Source organism: Loxodonta africana, chromosome 3 (assembly GCF_030014295.1).
Source record: "Loxodonta africana isolate mLoxAfr1 chromosome 3, mLoxAfr1.hap2, whole genome shotgun sequence".
Lineage (NCBI taxonomy): Eukaryota > Metazoa > Chordata > Mammalia > Proboscidea > Elephantidae > Loxodonta > Loxodonta africana.
In genome coordinates, this window is record NC_087344.1 from 199,248,784 (window position 1) to 199,262,713 (window position 13,930).

A 13,930-nucleotide genomic window follows, 5' to 3' on the forward strand; every position below is an offset into this window, starting at 1 on the left:
CCCGCGATTCAGAGTTCTCCTTTGTAAAAGTGGGATAGTGACAGTGCCTATCTGCACCCCAGCCCCTTTTTAACGAAGCCAAAATGAAATAATGCCAAACGTCCCTATTATTATTACTCTGGGACGCTATGCCTTACTCTTATCCCATTGAGAGCCCCACGTCCTCTCTCCCTTGTTACCCTGAGCTTTGCCCAAGTCTCCTGAAACTCTCCATTCGCTTTTGTTCTCCACTTCCGGACCCGGCCCAAAGGTCTAGGGGAACCCGGGACCAACTCCGCAGAGAGCCCAAACTCGGAACGGACCCTTCCTCTAAGACTTGGTACCACCACTTCCTGCGGGATCGAGATTCCGACTGGACGCCAGCTCCGCAAAAAATGGTTCCCACCTGAGCTTGGCGCCTCCCCTGTAACACAAGCCCGCGCGCCTTGAGTCTGTTGAGCCCTACAGGCACCCGGCGCGGCTCGAGCGAAGGAAGTGGGCGGGCTGGAATGGGCGGGACTTCCGGTAGGAGGCGGCAAGTTTGAAAAGTGACAACGGTTGGAATTTGTTTTTTTACTTTGCCTGCAGCTGCTCCCCGAACTCGCCGCCTTCTCTGTGGACGGTTAGTGAGCTCGAACGGGCGCAGAAGAACGGAGGAAGGGAGACCGAGGGCGCCCTCTCCCTCCGAAGGCGCGGGCAGGGAACAGGACGCTTAGCCTTTCAGTGTTTCCGTTCTGCGCAGCGCTGGGGAGGAGGCTGGAGAATCCAGCCCTTGGGAGGTAGGGACGAGCTGATACTTCATTTTTATTTGTTTTTAGCCCTAGGAACAACAAAACCAGTGGGTGTTGTCTGATGCAGCATAAACTGTAGGCGAAGAGATTTGAACTGGAACTGGTCAATTTGAGCTTGTGTTTATGGTTTTTTGTTTGTTTGTTTTGTCCCTTCGTTTGGAATAGCGGTGGTTAGGTTGCTGTTTGATGTCTCCTAGTCGATTCTGCCAGATTCAGTCAGACTGCTCACTGGAAGCGAGAATGGCAAGACTTCGTCCTACATACTTTGGACATGTTAGTAGAGGCACCAGTCCCTCGAGAAGGGCATCATGCTTGGTCGGGTAGAGGGTCGGCGAAAAAGAGGAAGTCTCTCAAGGAGATGGATTGATAACAGTGGCTGCAACAATGGGCTCAAGCATAACCGATTGTGAGGATGGCGCAGGACTAGGCGGTGTTCCCTTCTGTTGTACATAGGGTCGCTGTGAGTCGGAGTCGACTCAACAGCACCTAAGAAGTCGATTCTGACTCAGGGCGACCCCATGTGTACAGAGTAGAACTGCTCCATAGGTTTTTTGAGGCTGTGACCTTTTAGAAGCAGATTGCCAGGCCTGTCTCCCACGGCGCCTCTGGGTGATTCTAACCGCCAGCCTTTCAGTTGGTAGTAGAATGAATGCTTAACCACTTGCGCTATCCAGGGACTCAAAAAGGATAGACAGATATAGATATAGATATAGATATATCATACATACAGATATATAAGCAGCAGGCAGTCCCCGGGTTAGGAATGTCAGACTTACTGCTATTTATGAACCAACCCCAACCCAGTAAAGACTATTACATTGAAAATTCAGGGTACATACAACGGTTCATAATAACAAACAGGTGCTACTTTGCAACATGCATCAAAATGTTATTATTATGTTAAAACTGTTTTAGTGTATCTAGAAGTGTTTTTTTAACTTTTCTTTTTATGGATAGAAAGGTACACTGTATACTACACAATAAGACAAACATTTGATAGACTTTAAATAAGAACTATACCTAACTATTCCAGTTTACCTACAAATTCGACTTAGGAATGAAACTCATTGGTAATCCAGGGACTGCCACTTACTGTATAACGGGAATATATATATATATATATATATATATATATATATATCATACTGTCAAGGAGGAAAATTAATAACAGACATCTTACTTTGATTTGAAGTTTTTCTCTTACCCACAAAACCAAGTATTAACCATAAAAAAGCCTGACACAAACACTCCCCCATGCTTCCCCACCAGACGTTGCTTTACAGCAATGTAAATTTGTCTTTTGCTGCTAGAAAAAGGTGTTGTTTTTAGGTGCCCAGTGGATTCCGACTCATAGGACCCTGTACACAACAGACCAAACACTGCCCGGTCCTGCACTGTGTTCACAGTTGTTGCTATGCTTGAGGCGGTTGTTGCAGCCGCTGTGTCAGTCCATCTTGTTGAGCGTCAATTACAAAACCATTGCCTATTTATTTAATGGAAAAGACTCTAGGCTTTCTCAGTTTAAATCTCACGAGGTTTGATGACGGCAGGTGGGTGGAGGGCCAAATTTTTAGCAGCTACTTTTTAGTGTTAGGAGCCAGTGATTAAGAGCTTGACTGCTAACCAAAAGGTCGACAGATCAAAACCACCAGGCGCTCCTTGGAAACCCTGTGGGGGAGTTCTGCTTTGTCCTGTAGGGTCGTTATGAGTCTGAATCGGCTCGACAGCAATGGGTTTGTTTTTTAATTTTAACTCAGTAACCAGTAAGTACTTGGTAATCATGGAAACTTATATTCAGTAAAATATTTAAAAAAAACATGGCTGTGGAGTGGATTCTGACTCATAGCAACCCTATAGGATGGAGTAGAACTGCCCCATTAAGTTTCCAAGGAGCAGCTGGTGGGTTCAAACTGCCAACCTTTTGGCTAGCAGAAGAATACTTAACCACTGCACCACCACGGCTGTATTCAGTAAGGAAAAAATTTTTAAAACTTCTGTGAAATGTCAGAACTTTGGGAGTGCTCCTATTTCATTTTTCCTTCATGCATGGGAGACAGGTGCTTAACAATTTGGAAATTGTTTATTAAATTATGAAACAACCATGTTATATTACTGTTTTGAGCTAATTCGAAGGTTTGCTTTTAACGGTTCAGCTTTGTTTTTTTTTAATCAGAATGGTCTCCCTACGTACATATAGAAAGACTGCTCAGAAAAAATTTTGTTTCAGTTTCTTTGAATTTTGATTTTTTTTTTTTTTTTTGACAATACTTAACCCAGAAGTCAAAGGGAGAGACCCATGTAAGTGTGGCACCAGAATGCATGACACGATCGCTTTCCTGAATGAGTTCAGGCAACTTTTTACTGAGTTCGTTGAGGCTGGGAGTCATTTCTGTTTCCTTTTTGTTTAATATCTGCCTCTTGACATTGTGATTTTCACTAAGTAATTTGTTTTAGCAAAACCTAGTCTACCTAGGATTTTTGGTGTTGTAGATGACGTAAAAAACAGGGTAGAATTAGCAGTTAATTTCTGCTACGTGCTATGCTGTCTGAGGGGTGTTGTGTATATATTAAGTCATTTATATACTTTATCCCACCAAAGAGCTCAAACCATGTGGTTGAAAAGGTCAGCAGTTCAGATCCATCAGGTGCTCCTTGGAAACCCTGTGGGCAGTTCTACTCTGTCCTGTAGAGTCGCCGTGAGTGGGAATCAACTCGATGGCAACGGGTTTGGTTTGTTTTTGTTTTGCTTTTTTAAATATAATTAAAGAAATTATGCTTAACCTTAGAGAAGAGAGGGCTTAGCAGAGACATGATAGCTTTCTTCACATTTGTGAAAGTGGTGCCGTGTAAACAAGGGATTTTTTATGTAGTTGCAGTGCCAGTTAACAGCATTCTATTCTCGTTTTTTTCTCCCTCTGTCTTCCTACTTGTATCTTAAACCTTATTAGCCATCTCGCTGTGTATATGTTGAATAACCATGAACCCATTGCAGTCAAGTCGATTCTGACTCATAGCGACCCTATAGGACAGAGTAGAACTGCCCCATAGAGTTTCCAAGGAGCGCCTGGCGGATTTGAACTGCCGACCTTTAGGTTAGCAGTCATGGCGCTTAACCATTACGCCACCAGGGTTTCCATATGTTGAATAGGATGTCAAATCAGTACAACTTTTTTTCTACCTTATATTGCTATTATTTATGTACAGCTTCTGCTTATGGTGTTGCCTATCAGCCTTGCTTTGAAGATTCTCAGGATTTCGTTAAACCCTCTGCTCCCCGAAGTTTTTAAAAAATGCATATACATATGGTTTCTCATCTGTCTATTCAGCCAAAATCCTCCTCCCATGAAGAGAGCAGCATTAGAAAAATGAGCAGAAAATGACTGGATCACTTTAGAATAAAAATTCTTTTAGGCTATATAGATATATATAATTTGTGTTTATCTCACTAGGATGTTTGATGATAATTAAATTACTACGAGTAGGTCCACCTTGCCTTGCTAATTTTGTTCTTATTCATATATTTGTCGTCTCCCAGGTAGTGAGAACTGCTGGATGTGCCATGTTTCTAATCTGTGTGTTTTCTTCCTTCAGACGAGCAAGCGACTTCCAAGATGGAAGCTTTGTCTTTCCCCAGGTATAATGTAGCTGAGATTTTAATTCATATTCGGAACAAGATCTTAACAGGAGCTGATGGTAAAAACCTCTCCAAGAATGATCTTTATCCAAACCCAAAGGTAAAAGTGGTTGTGTTTACATGTGGCATGATGCTATTTGAGAACCAAGTCAGCTACAAGGTGTATCATCTGGCAAAAAAGCATGTACCTTATGCTTTGATATAGGCAAGCCATTTTATCCAGAGAAAATCTCTCACCTAATGTAATTTTAAAGTAACATTAAGTTTCTATGTGGGGCTACTTCTACATACCCATTAGGAATTTGATGCTTTCTTCAAAACATAGCCTCTAAACCATAGCCTTGTTAAAGTATATTACATTTTCTATTATTATTATTGAAGTGGTGGTCTGAGGGTATCATTTATTGGTAGGGCTTGAAGGAACTTATTTCAAGGGGCTTCCAACCATAAAAAGCACTTAGAAACAATGCCCTTTGGAAGCGTAGAGATTCATTTTCTTGCATTATGACCTGGGGTGAAGTGACTTGTTTTGACAGGCATTGTTCTCTATATCTTTAGTTATTAAATGCAAAAATGAACTATTTGTGTGTCACAGAAAATCCCAAAGCCTCCTTCCAGTTTCCTGTGTTGATGCTGAACTGATAACATAGTAGAACCTGGTGTAATAGTGCAGGATCCAAATTTTTGGTCACGGTACCCTGTTAATTAAAATGGAGCAAATAATCAGAGTAAATGACAGGCCTTTAAACTGAATAAATTTAAGTTTATGAAAAAAATACCACATATTTTTCTCACTTTACTGCTCACCTGATGAACTTGCCTGTGCACCAGAATAGGTTGCTAGGCCACATTTGAAAACCACTGATTTCAAAGATGAAACTTTAAAAATCTCATACTACCGATTGGGGCTGGGGGTCTGTGTTCCCAAGAGGGCCAGCAGGCTGCAGGCGGCGGTGGTGGCAGCTGCTGCGAGGGCCCTAGGGCTTTTTTCCAGACTCCAAAGTCCATTTCTAGCCATAAGAACTTTTTCCACGTCACAGCCCCCATGTGAGGTGGCAGACTGTGTCTGGAACCTGGGTCAACTCAATCATGTAGCCCCAGCAGTGCCAGATTTGGGAAAGGCCTCAGCATTTTATAAGAATATTCTGGGGGCCGAGGTAAGCGAAGCAGTCCCTCTTCCGGAACACGGAGTATCCGTTATTTTTGTCAACCTGGGAAATACCAAGATGGAACTGCTTCATCCCTTGGGCGGTGACAGTCCAATTGCAGGTTTTCTGCAAAAAAACAAGGTTGGAGGAATGCATCACATCTGTACTGAGAAACTATCTCAAGAGTAGATTTGATGCATTGCACATTAATGACCGAAGACCAGACGAATTGTGGGATGACATCAAGGGCATCATACATGAAGAAGGCAAAAGGTCATTGAAAAGGCTGAGATGGATGTTAGAAGAGATTCTGAAACTTGTTCTTGAACATAGAGCAGCTAAAGCGAACGGAAACGATGAAGTAATAGAGCTGAACAGAAGATTTCAAAGGGTGGATAACATAAACATAGCTGTGATGGATTTGAAAAAAAAAAGAAGATCCGTATTATAACTGAAGAGTCCAAAATAGGAGCACGTGGAAAACCAGTGATTTTTCTCCATCCCAAAGACTGTGGTGGAGTTCTTGTGGAACTGGAGCAAGCTTGATTTATATTTGCAGGAAACTTAACTGATCTAAAAAATTCTTATCAAAATTGAAAATGACGACAGCAACTCAAAAGATTAGATAGAAACCTTCGGGAGCAGTGGATTTATGTTAATGGGGGAGGAACAACTCAGAAAAGCAGGGTGAGAATGATTGCACAACTCGAGGAATGTAGTCAATGCCACCGAATCATACATGTAGGAAGGGTTGACTTAGGTATGTTTGCTGTGTATGTTCTCAACGACAACAACAAAATAGAATTAAAACAAACATCAAAAAAAAAAAAATCTCGTACTACCTTGTTAAATATATTCTCCTTGGGTCACAACGTTCACTTAAACTTGAACTAATTTAAGCATCAAACAAGGTTTTCCGTGGTCTTTTTTTTTTTTTTTTTAATACATTCTTAATGTGCCATTTTTTCTGCCACATATGTGAGAGCGTGTCCTGAAACCTGGCCCTGGTTTCTCCACCCCTACGTGGGTGGTTACGTAGGCTGGCTTTGGGTCGACTTGCTCTCCTTCTGTCTATAAGCTTAAGCAACTGGTCTCATTGTCCACTTATTACAATGAGCAAACTGATAAGCGTCAAAACGTTTTAAGATTTGGAAAAATTAAGAACTGTTTCAAGGGAAATAGAGTAATTTAGTCATTCTTTTCTTCTTTTTACCCATTGATGGTAATGTAGGATGGCAATGATAATGGTGGTTTGACTTTTGAGTCATACACAGAGCATTGAAAGTTGTTTTTCTCCTGTAGCCTGAAGTCTTACACATGATCTACATGAGAGCCTTACAAATAGTATATGGAATTCGACTGGAGCATTTCTACATGGTGGGTTTAAGATGAAGCAAAATTGTATTTCTTTTGCTGTGTTTTTCCTGCTTATAATGCATACCTTGTTTTTAGGATAGGGAGTTCTTGACTTTATTTTTAACAGATTTAAGGCTTGTATAACGTTAATGTTACTTGCAAAGAAGTCTTAGGCTTATTAATGGTTTTTCTATATTGATTACCTTTAATGTATATTTAAGCTAAGATGAAAGCTATTGTAAAAGACCTGACTGACATTTACAAATTATTGACGCTGTGCAATTATTCACAGTTTTACAGGTTTGTCTTCAGAGACAATAATAAAGCAAAGTGTCCACAGACCTTGCTCTGTTCTCAGTAAGGTCTCATAGATTAGAGTAGAAGACAGGCAGTGAGAATGAATACAGTTGAAATGAGGCAGTTGAGCTTTTAGCAAATTCAGTATTTCCAGTAGAAAAGATCATTTCTCTTAATCGTTTTGTTTTTGAATCATCAAGGAATTATCTGAAGTTGCACAAATAATGTAATGCCTTTGAAATCTAACCATTATGATTCCATATTATTAAAAATCAAAGGCTTTGCCCCTTACTAGCTGTGAAACCTTGTTAAGGCTTAGTTTGTCTATGAAATCAGGATAGTGCTTTCTCATAGGGTTGTTTTAAAAATTAGATGAGAATGTATGTAGAACACTTAGCGTAGTACCTGATATTTAGTAAATCCTCACCATTATGCCTTCATTTTTTCATTTATTAAGAAAATCTTTATTCTGTACCCACTGTGGTGTGCAGTGCTTAACCATTCAGGGGCTAACCAAAAAGTTGGCAGTTCAAACCCACCAGCCGTTCCACAGGAGAAAAACGTGACAGTCTGCTTCCGTAAAGATTATACCCTTGGAAGCCCCATGGGACAGTTCTACTCTGTTATATAGGGTTGCAATGAGTCAAAATCAACTTGATGGCAACAGGTTTGGGGTTTTCTTTTGTTTTGTGAGCGTAACATTATTAATGTTAACAACAACCCTAATTTTGTGCTAGGATCTTTATCGTTTGTTTTAATTATAATAAGTTATATATTTTGATTTTAATGTATGACTGAGGTTTCTTGGGGTTGACTTTTCTCGTGTCATCTAATCAATGTATAACTTAGATTTTGTGATTTATTACATTTAGATGCCAGTGAACTCCGAAGTCATGTATCCACATATAATGGAAGGCTTCTTACCAGTCAGCAATTTATTTATTCATCTGTGAGTAAAGAGCATTTTATTTACATTGCGTTAAGCTTTCTTAGATGTCCTAAGGTGGCACAAATGGTTTATACTCAACTACTAAACTAAAAGTTGATGTTTGTATCCACCCAGCAGTCACATGGAAGAAAAATCCTGTGGAGCAGTTCTACTGTGTAACACATGGGGTTGCCACGAGTTGGAATCGACTCAGTAACAACTGTCAAGAGCCAGCTTTCTTAATATGATTTTTTCGTGTGTGTGTGTGAAGGTGTTTCTACCATTTTCCTCATTACTCCATCCCATGTACGTTTAAAACCCTAGGCTTCCGTGAAAGAGCTAACTGCCTTAACCTGTGCTAGTTTCTCAGGGTGCTTTAGTTGAAGTCCTAAGAAATTTTACCCTAAATTTGTTTGCTCTCTTTTTGGAAGGTTTTGAGTTCTTAAAGAGTCTTAGTACGTCTGAGAGTGTGTGTTGTTTATCAGAATCTATAACTGTACCTTGGTATTGCCTGGATACTTGTATAATCAGAAAAAAGATTTCAGTGCCATAGGATTATGCATTATAGCAGACTTCTGACTTGGTCCTTTGACACTGAGAAATATATTGAGAAAGCTCTTTTTGATAATAAAATACTTCCATCCTGTGGCTTAGTATTTAATTTACAATACACTTTTCAATATTCTTTCTTGAAGGGATTCATTTCTGCCCATCTGTCGGGTGAATGACTTCGAGATTGCTGATATTCTATATCCAAGTAAGTTAGAATTCAAGACAATTTTTATTTTATTGTCTGCCTTCATTCTAATATTTCATCTTTCCACTGATAAATATTAAGAAAAAAAAAAAGGAAACTACCCTGCAGAAATTTATATCAACACCACTTATTTAAGTGATTACATCTAAAAATGAGAAACCTCTTCAAAAGGGAATTGTCGAGAATATTGCTTAACATATTAATAACATTTTAATTTTTTAAACTTTTAAAAACAGCGTGGTTTATTACATGAACTAAACATTGAGTTTTTGCTTTGGTGGGATCTTGCCATTTTGGGTTGGTCACATGGTATAGTAGAAAATAAAAGATCTTTAACAGGACTACCTAGGTTTGAATCTCAGTTCTGCTAATTACCAGCTCTGTGACTAGCAAGTGACTTAGCATCTCTGACCCTTAATACCTACCTGTCAGGCTCAATGCGAGAGTTGGCTATTTAAGACAGTGCCAGGCACATTAAGATGTTCCATATGTGCCAGCGAGGTAGAGCTTTAGACAGGAGTCGTTCCTGGGATTTCAGTATAGCATTTGTATTTTATGATACTTTTGAATTTATTTTCTAGGAGTTTTTTTCTCTTTTAAATGGACTTTTAGATAGTTTATCACATTTTTAAGGAAGATTTTTTTAAAATCCTATTATTGGAAATTTTTTCATTTGTAGATCCACAGAAAAGCGTTTTTCTGCTTATTTAAAGAATGTCCTGACAATTTGAGTACGCAAATAACAGGCATCTGTGACGTTGCATAGTGGATTCATCATACCAATTTTATCAAATGTAACAATTACTTTTACCCTGAACAAAGTATCTTTTAGCACTATGGTAAGAATAGTCGTGATATTATATTAGAATGTAAAATTGTCCTAGCTTTATTTAAGTGTCCCATAATTCACTTGACTCTCTGTACTTAAAGTTGGTTTATGTTGCAAAAGATCTGGTGTAATACTTTTCATTTTTTAAGTTTTTATTGACGTAAATTTACACAAAATAAAATTCACCAATTTTAAGCATATGACTGGATGAGTTTTAACAAATGTTTATAGTCATGTAACCATGATTTTGTTGGTGACATTGCCATGACCCTCAGAAATTCCCTTCGGTCCCTTTGCAGTCTGTCTCCTTCGGCCACCTCCTTTGCTTTCTATCACTGTAGTTTCGCCTTTTCTGGAATTTCATGTAGGGTTGCTATGGGTCGGAATTGACTGGATGGCACACAACAATGGAACTTTTATGTAAATGAAATCCTAAGTCTAGTCTTTTTGTGTCTGACTTCTCTAACTTAGCATAACGCTTTTGAGATTCATCCTTGTTTTTGCGTTTATCAGTCCTTTGTTTCTTTTTATTTCAGAGCAGTATCCTGTTCTAAGTAATATAACAATTTGTCCATTGGTGGATGTTTGAATTGTTTGCAATTTTTGGTCATTATGAACAAAGTTGCTGTGAACGTTAGTGTGTAAGTCTTCTGTGGATGTATGATTTTCTTTCTCTTGGCTAGTTATCTAGGAGTGAAATTGCTGGTTCGTGTGATAAGTACATGCTTAACTTTAAGGAACTGCCCTATTTTTCTAAAGTGGCTGTATCATATGGCCTGACTACCAGCAGTGTACGCGAGTTTCATTTGCTCCGTATCATCCCTGAACTTTATGTTGTCAGTTTTTAATTTTAGCTCTTCTAGAAGGTGAGTAGTGTTATCTTGTGGTTTTAATTTGCAATTCCCCGATGACTAGTGACAGTGAGCAAATTTTAATATGTTTATTTGCTATGCGTGTATCATCTCTGGTGAAATTTCTGCTCAAATTGTTTGCCTGTTTTGTAAGTGAATCATATGCCTTATTAAGTTGTAAAGCTTGTTCATCAGATATTTTAGAAACAATTCGCTTAGTAGACTTATGTCGTGCAAATATCTTCTCTTAGCCTGTCACTTGCCTTTTCAATTTCATTGCAGTGTCTTTTGAAGAGTAGAGAATTTTTTAATTTTGAAGAGTCTAATCAATTTTTTCCTTTATGGTCATAAAACCATTTTTCCTGCCCTATTAAGAAATCTTGCCCTAATCCAAGGCCACTAACATTTATTCCTATATTTTGTTTTAAAAGTATTATAGTTTAGCTTTTATTGTTTGATGTTTGAATTTTTGTGTATGGTGTGAAGTGAAGGTCAAGGTTCTTTTTTTTTTTTTCTGGCATATAGATATCAGATGACTCCAGTACCACTTGTTGAAATTGATTTATCCCCCCCATACGTGTGTGTATGTCTGGGCTCACTCTGTAGCTCTGTTGATCTATACGTGTTATCTCTATGGCAGCCATATTACCTTGATTACTGTAGCTTTAGCGTAAATCTTGAAATCAGGCAGTGTAAGTCCTCTAAATTTGTTCATCTTTTTCAAAATTATTTTGGCTATTCTAGGTTCTTTGCATTTTCATAAAAATTTCAGAATCAGTTTACTTTAAAAAAAAAAAGAAGCCTACAGGGATTTTAATTAAGACTATATTGAATGTTTAGTTCATTTGGGGACAATTGACAACTTAAACAATATTGGATTATTTAATGAACATGTTACATCTTTTTAGGTGGTCTTTAATTTCTCATAACAATGTTTTATAAACTTCAGGGTATAGGCCTAGTATGCATTTTATTAAATGTATCCCTAAGTACTTCAAATTTTTCATCATAGTGTACTTTTTTTTTTAAGTTTATGATTAGTCTTTGCTAGTCTGTTGTTAGTTGCCGTCAAATTGCTTCCAACTCATGGCAACCCCATATGTGCAGAGTAGAACTGCTCCGTAGGATTTTCAAAGCTGTGACCTTTTGGGAGTGGATCTCCAGTTCTGTCTTCCAAAGCACCTCTGGGTGGGTTCTAACCGCTGACCTTTCGGCTAGTAGTCAAGTACCTAACCATCTGCACCACCCAGGGACTTTGATATCTAGAGGAATGCAGTTAACTTTTATATATTGACCTTGCATCCTGAGATCTTACTAAATTCACGTATTTCTAGTGGCTGTTTTGTAGATTCGTTACGATTTTCTACATTGATGATCATTTGTGTGAGAACAAAGATAATTTCACTTTTTCTTTTCCCATATAGATGCCTGTTATTTCTTTTTCTTGCCTTCTGCACTGGCTAAGCCTTCGAGTATAACATGGAATTGAGATGATGAGAATAGATAGTACCTTGTTACTGATCTTAGGGGGAAAGCATTCAATCTTTTATCATTAACAGTACAATATACTTTTAATTTCCCTACTCTTGGCCTTTGCGCTATTGTCATGAATTTTACCTTTCCAGGTATTATAAACACCATGATACAGTATTATTATTATTAAATTTGCTTCAGATAGCCAATTTGAAAAAGATTTTTTAAATGAGGAAGATATCTTTATGTTTATTCACATTATATGATTCCAAATTCCTGTCTGGTATAATTTTCTTTATCCCTGAAGGATTTTATTTAACATTTCTTGGAGTGCTGATAAAAAGTTCTTATTTCCCCCTCATTTTTGAAAGGTGTTTTTGTTGAGTATAGAATTCTAGGTTTACTCCTTTAGTGCTTTAAAGATACCGTCCATTGTCTTCTGACTTACATTGTTTATGGTGATAAGTCCATTGTCATACTTATCTTTATTCCCCTCCTTTTTGTGGAACTCCGGTTACTCATTGTTATGCTGCTTGATATTGTCTCATAGCTCACAGATACTCTATTCATTTGTTTTCTTTCCGGGCTTCATTTTAAATAGATTTTATTGCAGTCTTCAGCTTCACTAATCTTTTCATCTCTGGTTCTAATTTGCTGTTAATCCCGTTTGGTGTATTTTTCATCTCAGATATTTTATTTTCAACTCTAAAACCTTGATTAAGGCCTTTTTTTCTTTCTCCTCTTTTTCTCCTCACTGCAGTCATGCCTTACTCTACCTTCTTGGACAAAGGGAACATACAGGTAGTCCCTGACTTACAGTGGGGTTCCATTCCGATGACTCTGTCATGAGTCAGTTCTGACATAAGTTGAAAACCTCATTTTATTTTATTTTTTTTTAGTTTTCATTATTACTGTCTTTTATTTTAACTTTAAGAGACTGCCAAATTTTTCTAAAGTGACTATATCATTTTGCTGTATCAGTGTCTTTATAAAACCAATTTTTGTTTGTCTTTGGGGGTTGGCGTGAGGATGATCCCATAAGCGTGTTACGTGCTGTGACATTGTGTGTAGTACATATTACTAATGACAAGATGAACAACAACAGCAGCAACAAAAAAACTCATAAGCTCAGCTTGTCGTAACTCAGATACTTCATAAGTTGTGAACTACCTGTATTTATAAAGGCTGATCTCACATTCTTGTCTACTAAATCTATTATCTGTGTTATATCTCAGTATGTTCCTATGGATTGATTTTTTTCTCCTTATTATGCATCATACTTTCCTGTTTCTTTACATGCTAAGTCATTTTTATTGGATGTGAGATGTCATAAATTTTACTTTCTTGGGTGCTGGATTTTTTTGTATTCCTTTAAATATTCCTTGTTCTTTCCCTAATTTTTTTTTCATTTTTAGTTACTCATGCAAAAATAATACTGATACTTAAGTTAGAACAGATTTTCTATCAGTTTGTTTATGATAGCATACACACAGTTTTATTCTTGCGTTGATTAGTACTTAGCTGAAGACTTGAGGAGACCTCGTTGCATATCTCCAGTACTCAGTTTTGCACATTCTCACTGCCTTGATCTCTCTAAACTTGATCTTCTTGACTCAGCAGTACCCACAAGCTCTGTTGTGCTCTCCCTGCAGTACAACTTGAATACTGTCCGGCAGCGAGCTGCTGCCTTCACAGGGGTCAGTCACCTCATTTTTGTCCCTTCTCTCATGTCCATAACCTGTTGTTTCATATAGTTTGTCAAGTTTTCTAATGGCTTAAGGTGGGAGGGTAAATGTGGTCCCTGCTATTCCCTCATGGCCAGAAGTGGAAGTCCTTGTTTGCCTTTTCTTTCTTTTTTTTTCCTTTCATTTTTAGTTAGTAATGCAA

The 13,930-nt window shown here is 38.1% G+C and overlaps 1 protein-coding gene across 1 annotated transcript in view; it reads left to right on the top strand.

Annotated features, from left to right (window-relative positions):
• Positions 1-496: 496 nt before the first annotated feature.
• The window catches only part of NUF2 (NUF2 component of NDC80 kinetochore complex), a 32,356-nt gene continuing 18,922 nt past the window's right edge, over positions 497-13,930 (top strand). Inside the window, exons 1-5 of the mRNA XM_003415027.4 lie at positions 497-758; positions 4,362-4,504; positions 6,855-6,929; positions 8,078-8,154; positions 8,829-8,890. Of these exons, the coding sequence (XP_003415075.1) occupies positions 4,382-4,504; positions 6,855-6,929; positions 8,078-8,154; positions 8,829-8,890 (337 nt within the window). The 5' untranslated portion in view covers positions 497-758; positions 4,362-4,381. The remainder of the gene's footprint in view (positions 759-4,361; positions 4,505-6,854; positions 6,930-8,077; positions 8,155-8,828; positions 8,891-13,930) is intronic.